Raw genomic sequence first — 11275 nt, 5'->3', positions numbered from 1 at the left:
GTGTCATAGGATATTTTACATCTCTCCAAGAGGACAGATGAGGACCTCAGTTTCGTGTCTTATCGGAAAGAGGGCTGCTGTTAATGCAGCGCAACTCAAACACCACACTGAAGTATAATCCTAGATTGTGTTCAAGTCTGTGGAGTAGGTTTTGAATGGCTCAGACAAGAATGTTACCAATGAATTACAGTTGACAGCCCAATTTGCAGTTATATTTTGCCTTTCAAAACCTGAGTTCCGAATTCTTTACAACAAGAGGGACTTCTATGCCCCGTAGTAGATGCATTCTGTAACTCTAATTCAGTGCTCCCACATTGAATATAATCATAATACAATATTACCAAGATATTTAAAAAATAAATGAAGCTAAAACCTGCAATTTTGATTACTGCATTATTTACAAAAGAAATTTAAAAATCCCTGCAGATATCTGCAGATACAAATAATCATCTCCTCAATGTGAAATTACTCACACAAACTCTAATGGTCTGTGAATATAAAATAATATTTTAACAATACCATACTAAATGACAAGTAAACCAGCCTACAGACACAATTTACAGAATTTGTTTTAAAAAAACTCAATGGTCTGTGATTTGAATGAAATTGCAGTAGTTACAATAACAAATTGGCTAGTTTTATTTTAAGCTTCTTTGGTCCAAGACTTGCGGGAGACAAATAGAAAAAGCACAGCCTGTTGTAGTTGAAAATAGCCAATCTACAGTTGCTAGCATGGCCAAAACAACATGAAATCTGAGTGTACATCAATAATTCAATACTGGAAGACTCAGCTATTTTACAGAAGGAAGGGTCAACTTAATGTGCTTTAAAAATGTTTTACACAGATAGACTGAAGATTGATGATTATATGGTGGGAATTTATTTCATGGAAATGCTTGATCAAAACAGAAATTCAACTAAGGAGCCACAGTCTATTCCTAAAGCAGTCAATGGTTGAACACTGCTGTTGCACACTTGCTATACATCTTTGGTGCAGGGCAACATGGAACCTTATTCATTTTGAAATGACAACTAATAAAGCAGTTAAATTAAAACTATGAATGAAGAGTCTCCAGAGTAAGGTGAGATGCAACATGATGTTGGGGCTGGACTGTCTTGACTGTATCATAACACAGTATGCGGACAATCATTTAAAAACATCAAATTTTATTGCCACTATTAAGGCAGTCTGCATTGGGCAACATGTGCAGGAGATTACAGAAACATTTACATCACAATAAAGCAGAACAATTTTGCAAATTAGGTGAGTGCTTCTTTACTTCTGTGGCAGTTGGTTCAAGAGGCTGGAGGCATCCAAAGTAAACATGGGCTCAGTTCTCTTCAGGTCGGAAATAGTATCTCACAGGAGGACCTGGCAGATCTTCTTCACCATCAGATTCAGGTGCAAATGACACAGTCAAATCAACATATTTCTTGTCTGATGCTGGTTTGACTAATTTTTGCATTCTGAAGTGGAAAAATATGGACGTGAATATAAAACTTTGAATAGTTTTACCTCTGACTAGACACCACTCATCCCTTTCCTCATTCAATTAAAAGTGGCCCATTATAGCTAGACTACCAAAGTGCTCTATAAATGCACCTCTGCTATGGTAATGATTGCGAGACAAGGATCAGACAGAATACTAGGAAAACACACCTAAATTTTACTGTGGGATTTTTCATACCAGATGGGACCTCAGATAAACTATCAACTTCAAGATTGCAGCACTCCCTCAGTTTTGTACTGGAGTGTTGAACTTAAAGTTCATTGGCTAGGGGGTTTCCACTTGTGCACTTGTCAACATTGGCAGAAAATTGGAGCTTCTTGAATGTAGAAGTAGAAAACCCAAGGACATTCTGTTCTAGAGGAAGTTCCCAAGAAGTGACTATGAAAGGCTGGTTTGTAAAATTGAGGGAAAAATAGTTCAATTAGAAGCCAGTAACACTGAACCTAACTTGTCATTTTCCATTAATTTCTAAACACCAGTGATGGTACAATCAATTCTTTTGCACTTTATAAAACTGATAATTCTTTGATTATCACAAGTTGGTGAAAAATCATTTCTTCCCTGTTTACAATTATGAATATCAAAAACTTAGTCCTTTTGGAAAAGATATAGCTGACCCCTCTTTCCAAGCCAAGATCGATAGATTGATAATCTTCCCTCTCTTGAACCAAAGGTTTCCCTTTAACTCCAAATGATAATGGCACCCAGCTTCAGGGATCATTATATTTCTCACACCAATCAATCATTCTCCAACCTAAGTGAGATTAATTTGTGCTGGGTTATATTTAAAATTATCCTAGATATTTTCAGACAGCTCGGAAGACCAAAAGAGGGAGGAAAATTTAATTCCATCACTCTGCATTGGTTACAGCTCATATAATAGGTGTGGCAAAACTGGTTTCAGCCCACACCAGCCTGATGCCTAATTCACCGTGGTCCATATTAATGAACCAATTATTAAACTATTTTACTAGTCAACTCAAGCTTGCGATACTTACGTTAATTTTAGTCGCTTCACATGTCCTGGCATGACAGGTACATACAACATTTTCACTCCATGAACCACCATGGTGGGCTCAATGCTGTATCTTTCCTGAAGTAAAAGAAAGTAGCCTTCATTAAAAAAGCAAGCATGTCTGAAATCAATTAAATACTTTACTACTAGCATTCAACTAGGATTTATCTATTATTTGGGTGTGACGGCTCAGGAAAAGCAGTCTTGTCTTTGAGTCAGACGTATGTGGACTCAAGTTCACCATCAGATACTAGAGAACGGCATTTAGACTGAACTTCAATGCCATATTGAGTGAGTCACATGAAAGTGAGGTCCGACCTGCTTTCATTAAAGATGGACAAAAATAATCCCAAGACACTATTGAAAGAGTAGCACGGTAGACCCCATTTGTGATCTGACCAATATTCCCCCCTCAACCAAAACCTCTAACACATTATATATTTCATTTGAAAGCAAACTACCATGGATGATGTAACGTTGAAATAAAAACATGAGCATTGAATGTTCTCAGAACAGGAGGCATCCATGGTAAGGGAAACAGGGTCAAGTTTTCAGATCTGCAATCTTTCTTCGTAACTGGATAAAGTTAGGAATGTTCAAAACTTATTACAATGAAGTTGGAGTCAGATTACTTGGAACTTAGGAGTGAAAGGGTTAATTAACCAGAGCCCAAAACTGTAATGCTGAAAAACCATGTCAAGAAAAGTGGAAGGCTGTAAAAACAAAACAATGACAGAAAAGAAAACAAAAGTCTGAATTAGAATGATAAAAATTCTGTTGGTTTGGAGAAAGCAGAGCAACCATAAACAGACAAACGAGATTCTGCCATGTACATATGAGCATTATGTACAAAAGGAAAGTGATGTGATGATGAATCTGTGGAAAAATGGCAACAAGCCGTAATTGAAGAACAGACCATAGTTTTGATACTCCATGATATCAGAACAATAGGACTGCAATGATATCAGTGGTGAAAACATTTTTGGTCATTTGGAGTATCTGAGAAAGGAGGAAATCAGTAACTATATTTAAAATTCAACAAATTGAGAAAAATTACAGAGAGCCATGCTGAGTTGTAAGGAGTTTGATTGCCCAACACAAAGTAAACTTTTTCATTACAAGAAAACAAGTTCTGACACTTAGGCACTGGTCAGCAGAATCAACAGGGTAATACTGGAATTTAATCAGCTAATAGCAAGTGGTTTACCAGTCAGAAATATTGCAAAGTGCTGCTTTTTCAATGAGAACCATCCTTCTCTTTGGAGAATTGGCTTCCAGGGAGGCCTGGAGTTATGTGGGATGAAATCTAGCTCCAAACTCTCCAAGTCCAACACTCATCCACATATTCCATAATTCTTAAAACAATCTTTTCAACATTAAGGCACATATCGGTCTTCAGCTAGAACAGTGTGTTCAACTGCAGGCACCTTTTGAAAGAACATCAAGGCATTGGAATAGGGGCAGAGAAAAAATACTAGAATAATATCAGGAATGAAAGACTTCATGTTACAGTTATGTGTAGAAAGTGGAGGAAAATGGGATTGTTCTCCTTAGAACATAAGAACTAGGAGCAGGAGTAGGCCATCTGGTCCTTGAAGCCCACTCCACAATTCAATGGTCTCAGCTCTACTTACCCACCCTCTCACCATAACCATTAATTCATTACTATTCAGAAACTTAGCCTCTTTAGCTTTAAAAGCATTTACTGAGGAAGCCCCAATCACTTCATTGGGCAGAGAATTCCATACATTCACAACCCTCTGGGTGAAGAAGTTTCTTCTCAATTCAGTTCTAAATCTGCTCCCCCTAATTTTGAGCTACACCCTCTTGCCTTAGTTTCACCTACCAGTGGAACCATCCTCTCTACTTCTATATTATCCACTCCCTTCATAATTCTATGTTTCTATGATATTTCCCCCCTCATTCTTCTAAATTCCAAATGAATATAATCCCAGTTTACTCAGTCTCTCCTCAGAAACTAACCCCCTCAACACCGAAATCAACCTAGTGAACCTCCTCTGCACCCCTTTTAGTGCCAGTACATCCTTTCTCAAGTAAGGAGACCAAATCTGCATATAGTTCTCCAGGTGTGACCTCACCTGCATCCTATATAACTGCAACATAACCGCCCTGCTTTTAAACTCAATCCCTTTAGCAATGAAGAACAAAATCCCATTTGCCTTCCTAATTACTTATTGCACCTGCAGACCAACCTTCAGTGATTCATGCACAAGGTCCCTCTGTACAGCTGGGTGCTGCAATTTCTTACCATTCAAATAATAGTTCCTTTTACTGTTATTCCTACCGAAATGAATGACTTCACATTTATTAACATTGCACTCCATCTGCCAGACCTTTGCCCACAAACTTAAACTATGTCCCTTAGCAATAATTCACAGTCCTCTGCACACTTTGGTCTACTACTCATCCTAGTGTCATCTGCAAACTTTGACACACCACACGTGGTCCCCAACTCCAAATCATCTGCGTAAATTGTGAATAATTGCAGTTCCGATACTGATCCGAGGCACACCACTAGTCACTGATTGCCAACTAGATTAGCACACATTTATTCCCACTCTTGGCTTCCTGTTCGTTAAACAATCCTCTCTCCATGCTACTGCATTGCTCCGTAACACCTTACATCTTTAACTTATGCAGCATCCTTTGTGAGGCACCTTATCAAATGCCTTTTGGAGATCTAGATACCACACATCTATTGGGTCCTCATTGTCCACTGTGTTCATAATGTCTTCATAGAATTCCAAAAGATTAGTTAAACATGACCTGCCCTTCATGAACCCATGCTGTGCCTGCCCAACGGGACAATTTCTGTTTAGGATAGATTTAGGGTAGAAGTGTTGAAAATTTATGTGCTGTTTTGACATAGTAAACAAGGATAAACTATTTCCATTGCTAGGATAATCAAAATTAACATATGGAAGAATCTGAGTGAGCAAAATTTACTTTTATGCACAGTGAATCACAATATTCTGGATTTCACCACCTGATAGAAGCAGATTCAATAGTATGACCCAAAAATGATTTGCTACATCCTTGAAAGGGAAATATTTGTTGTGCTATGAGAGAAGAGCAGAAAAACAATGCTAATTAGATAGTTGTTTCAAAGAAACAGCAAAGACATGGGCAAAATAGTTTCCTTTGTTACACTTTATTCTTCCAAGTGACCATCTTGTGAACTATTCAGATGCAATGTGCGTTGAATACTTCATCGCCATCAAGATCAAGCATGGCAATTGCCATGACAGTGGTGTTGAGCCCAAGTTGGGAAGAATGCATCTCTCAAAAGGGCCTGTACAGCTGCATACGAAAAACACAGCACATTCAGGTTGTGTAGCCACATTGTAGCTTTTGCATTTCATAGTCATAGAAATGTACAGCATGGAAACAGACCCGTCCATACCGATCAGATATCCCAACGCAATCTAGTCCCACCTGCCAGCACCCGGCCCATATCCCTCCAAACCTTTCCTACTCATATACCCATCCAAATGCCTCTTCAATGTTGCAATTGTACCAGCCTCCACCACTTCCTCCAGCAGCTTATTCCCTACACGTACCACCCTCTGCATGAAAATATTGCCCCTTCGGTCTCTTTTATATCTTTCCCCTCTCACCCTAAACCTATGTCCTCTAGTTCTGGACTCCCGGATCCCAGGGAAAAGACTTTGCCTTATTTATCCTATCCATGCCCCTCATAATTTTATAAACCTCTAAGGTCACCCTTCAGCCTCCAACGCTCCAGGTGAAACAGCCCCAGCCTGTTCAGCCTCTCCCTGTAGCTCAAATCCTCCAAGCCTGGCAACATCCTTGTAAATCTTTTCTGAACCCTTTCAAATTTCACAACATCTTTCCGATAGGAAGGAGACCAGAATTGCATGCAATATTCCAACAGTGGCCTAACCAATGCCCTGTACAGCCGCAACATGACCTCTTAACTCCTGTACTCAATACTCTGACCAAGAAAGGAAACCATACCAAACGCCTTCTTCACTATCCTATCTACCTGCGATTCCACTTTCAAGGAGCTATGAACCTGCACTCCAAGGTCTCTGTTCATCAACAGTCCCTAGGACTTTACCATTAAGTGTAAAAGTCCAGCTAAGATTTGCTTTCCCAAAATGCAGCACCTCGCATTTATTTGAATTAAACTCCATCTGCCACTTCTCAGCCCACTGGCCCATCTGGTCCAGATCCTGTTGTAATCGGAGGTAACCCTCTTCACTGTCCACTACACCTCCAATTTTGGTGTAATCTGCAAATTTACTAACTGTACCTCATGCTCGCATCCAAATCATTTATGTAAATGACAAAAAGTAGAGGGCCCAGCACCAATCCTTGTGGCACTCCATTGGTCACAGGCCTCCAGTCTGAAAAACAACCCTCCACCACCCCACCCTCTGTCTTCTACCATTGAGCCAGTTCTGTATCTAAATGGCTAGTTCTCCCTGTATTCCATGAGATCTAACCTTGCTAATCAGTCTTCCATGGGGAACCGTGTCGAACTCCTTACTGAAGTCCATATAGATCACATCTACCGCGCTGTCCTCATCAATCTTCTTTGTTACTTCTTCAAAAAATTCAATCAAGTTTGGGGGACATGATTTCCCATGCACAAAGCCATGTTGACTGTCCCGAATCAGTCCTTGCCTTTCCAAATACATGTACATCCTGTGCCTCAGGACTCCCTCCAACAGCTTGCCCACCACCAAGGTCAGGCTCACTGGTCTATAGTTCCCTGGCTTGTCTTTACCGCCCTTCTTAAAACAGTGGCACCACGTTTGCGAATCTCCAGTCTTCCGGCACCTCACCTGTGACTGTCAATGATAAAATATCTCAGCAAGAGGCCCAGCAATCACTTCTCTAGCTTCCCACAGAGTTCTCGGGTAGTCCTGATCAGTTCCTGGGGATTTATCCACCTTTACCCGTTTCAAGACATCCAGCACTTCCTTCCTCAGTAATCCGGACATTTTGAAAGCTGTCACCATCTATTTCCCTACAGTCTATATTGTCCATATCCTTTTCCACAGTAAATACTGATGCAAAATATTCATTTAGTATCTCTCTCATTTTCTGCTGCTCCATACAACTGCTCCTTGCCGATCTTTAAGGGGCCCTATTCTCTCCCTAGTTACCCTCTTGTCCTTAATATATTTGTAAAATCCCATTGGATTCTCCTTAATTGTATTTGCCAAAGCCATCTCATGTCCCCTTTTTGCCCTCCTGATTTCCCTCTTAAGTATACTCCTACTGCCTTTATACTCTTCCAAGGATTCACTCGATCTATCCTGTCTATACCTGACATATGCTTCCTTCTTTTTCTTAACCAAACCCTCAATTTCTTTAGTCATCCAGCATTCCCTATACCTACCAGCCTTCCTTTTCACCCTGACAGGAATATACTTTCTTTGGATTCTTGTTTTGTCGTTTCTGAAGGCTTCCCACTTTCCAGCCATCCCTTTACCAGCGAGCATCTGCCCCCAATCAGCTTTCGAAAGTTCTTGCCTAACACCGTCAAAATTAGCCTTTTTCCAATTTAGAACTTCAACTTTTAGATCTGGTCTATCCTTTTCCATCACTATTTTAAAATGAATAAAATTATGGTTGCTGGCCCCAAAGCCTTATTTCCCAACAGTAGGTCAGGTTTTGCACCTTCTCTAGTAGGTACATCCACATACTGAATCAGAAAATTGTCTTATACGCACTTAAGAAATTCCTCTCCATCTAAACTTTTGTCATTCCTATGGCAGTCCCAGTCAATGTTTGGAAAGTTAAAATCCCCTACCATAACTACCCTATTATTCTTACAGTTAGCTTCTCAAGTTCCCTCTGACTATTAGGGGGCCTATAATACAATCCCAATAAGGTGATCATCCTTTCTTATTTCTCAGTTCCACCCAAATAATTTCCCTGGATGTATTTTCAAGAATATCCTCCCTCAGCATCACAGCTGTGATGCTTTCTCTCATCAAAAATGCCACTCCCCTCCTCTCTTGCCTCCCTTTCTGTCCTTCCTGTAGCATTTGTATCCTGGAACATTAAGCTGCCAGTCCTGCCCATCCCTGAGCCATGTTTCTGTAAAACATGCTTTGCACAAATAATGGTGCAAATGTGCCTTTGCAATCTTTGTAACTGGATAATTTGGAACTTGAACATCAGCTAAAAGAAGTTTGAATAAAATTATTTCTTACTTTTACAGCATTTATGAAGTTTAAAAGCGTGAAATCTTCTTTTCCATAAATAGTCCATCTATCCCAGATTGTAAATGATATCTCATTCCTAAGGCAAAAGAATAAGTTTGATTTTAGGAAAATATTATTAAATCAACTGTAGTTGGAAATAATCATTTGTTTATAGCATTCAGTTTTGCAGCATAAGTATGCTGAGATTGAGAGATTTTGGTTCGGTGGTACTTTGGAAGTCTGCATTGTGTAGCCCCTTGTAAGACCATGTTGTACCGACATCCTGAACAAACTGGTTTTTTTTTATATAAAGCACAGATCAAATTGCAATCTACAAGCATGCACCGTTCCCTTCAATACGAGGTAGTCCTTGAATCCCTGTGCCCCCGCCCCTGCATTGAAGGGCTTTATATGTAGAACGTACTGGTGCTTTCTCTAAATCTTTTGGCTATTAATTTCCTCTACTCTTTCAGATACCTCAGCAAAATCTTTGGCCATTCTTGTTTCGTGCAAATTTCTCCCTCATTCACTTTCCTTATTATTATTCAGAGAGCTTTTAGCCTGCTATACCTTGAAAAGGTCTCAAGGATCTTTTTCTTTATTTGAAGAACATTATAGAAATGTAAATTGATGTGGCTCTTAGTTTAACTGCTTTTAAAGGGGAAGATGGAGGACATGCCAGCTTGATCAATTGCTTCTTACAAATGATCATTTGTTGATTATGTTTTGATATTTGGGTACCATAAATTGAATAAGGTGGGTTAAAATGTTTCCCCTTTTTGAAGATTTTTAAAACATAATTTGTTTCAAATTAAACAGGAAAAGGATGACAGAAATAATTCTCCATCTTTGTGACCACTTTAAAGTAACTACTCGCACTCAGGTTGGAGGGATGGGATTGGAGGGGTGGAGTGGGGGGGAGAAGAGAAAAGAGTTCAAAACTGGAGGGCGGAGGTTTAAGTGAGAGAGGAAAGATTTTAAAAAAGACCCTGAGGGGTAACATTTTCATGCAGGGATGGTGCGAGCATGGAACCAGTTGTCAGAGGAAGTGGTGCAGACACTTAAAAAGTATCAGGAAGGAATAGGCTGGCAAATGAGACAAGGTTAGTTTGGGATGCCTGATTGGCATGGTCGAGTTGCACTGAAGGGTTTGTTTCTGCGCTATGACTCTTTCGATTATTTCAGGTATTCATTTGTTAAGTATAACTCATCAACGATGAAGTAATAGAAAGAAAATTGGCCTGGATGTAAATAAAAAGGTCAATTTACTAGTGCCTGGAGATTAAATTTTAATCTTACTTAGTTAGCAAATTTAACCACACAGGAGTACCCAGTGATATAGACTGCAGACATACTCACCAGCCCAAAATGATTTGGAGTTGATACTGCAACCACAGATCAAGTGACTGAAATCAGCTAAGTGAAATTGCCCATCTGAAATCAATACCTAACAATACCCTTCCTTTGTAAAGCTGAAGCTCCAAACCTTAACTGTGCAGCAATTAGCATTTAACTAGGATGTGGCCATATATTTCAGAAGCATTTGATAGACCTGACCAACTGTAATTGAATATCACATGCAGATAAATCATCTCGCACCTTACCCCATGCATGTTTTTGTATACAAAAACATAACACGTGAATACAGGCAGTTGCTGTTATTCTTAATGATGACAATTAGTAACTTTGGAAAGAGCTCAGAGAGCAGCTAATCACTAGATTACATTTTCCAATGACTGGCTACAATTAAACAACCATAAAATAGATTAAAATGTTTCATTACATCTGCATGAACACTAATAGAGTTAAGCGGCATGGAAACAGACCATTCAGTCCAAATTCTCAATGCCAACCAAGTTTTCCAAACTAAACTAGTCCCACTTGCCTGCATTTGGCCCATATCATTCTAAATCTTTCCTATTTGTGTACCTGTCTAAATCTCTTTTAAATGCTGTAACTACTTGCATTTACCACTTCCTCTGGTAGTTCATCCACATATGAACCAGCCTCTGTAAAAAGTCATCCCGCGGGTCACTTTTAAATCCTTCTCCCCTCACCTTAAAAATAAGGTCTGTATTTTTGAACTCCCCTACTAGAGGGAAAAGCCCTTTGCTATTCACCATATCTATGGTCGTGATTTTATCACCCTCAATAAGGTCACCCATCACCCTCCTACGCTCCAGTGAAAAACATACCCTGTCCTATAACTGAAACATTTAGTCCTGGCAACATCCTGATAAAACATTTCTGAATCCTCTCCAGTTTAAGAATATCCTTCCTATAGCAGGGCGACCAGAACAGTATGCAGTCCTCCACAAGTGGCCTCACAAATGTTCTGTACAACCTCAACATGGCATCCCAACTCCTATACTCAATGGCCTGAGCAAAGAACGCAAGCATGCTAAATGCCTTCTTAACCACCCAATCTACCTGCGATACAACTTTTGAAAGAACTTTGTATCTGGACCCCTTGACAACACTCCCCAGAGCCTTATCATTAACTGCACAAGTCCTGACATTGTTCATTTTACCAAAATGTAATACCT

General features: G+C 39.6%; 1 protein-coding gene across 2 annotated transcripts in view; it reads right to left on the bottom strand.

The window, feature by feature from the left end:
• Positions 1-1146: 1146 nt before the first annotated feature.
• The window catches only part of uba6 (ubiquitin like modifier activating enzyme 6), a 112544-nt gene continuing 102415 nt past the window's right edge, over positions 1147-11275 (bottom strand). For both annotated transcript variants that reach the window (XM_072589132.1, XM_072589133.1), the window contains 3 exons: positions 8739-8826; positions 2510-2604; positions 1147-1467 (listed from right to left, as the gene is read on the bottom strand). In XM_072589132.1, coding sequence (XP_072445233.1) covers positions 1332-1467; positions 2510-2604; positions 8739-8826 — 319 coding nt within the window. In that variant the 3' untranslated portion in view covers positions 1147-1331. The remainder of the gene's footprint in view (positions 1468-2509; positions 2605-8738; positions 8827-11275) is intronic.

This window comes from Chiloscyllium punctatum, chromosome 2 (assembly GCF_047496795.1).
Source record: "Chiloscyllium punctatum isolate Juve2018m chromosome 2, sChiPun1.3, whole genome shotgun sequence".
Taxonomy (NCBI): Eukaryota; Metazoa; Chordata; class Chondrichthyes; order Orectolobiformes; family Hemiscylliidae; genus Chiloscyllium; species Chiloscyllium punctatum.
The sequence above is the reverse complement of the archived record's forward strand: the minus strand, read 5'-3'. Positions and strand labels throughout refer to the sequence as shown.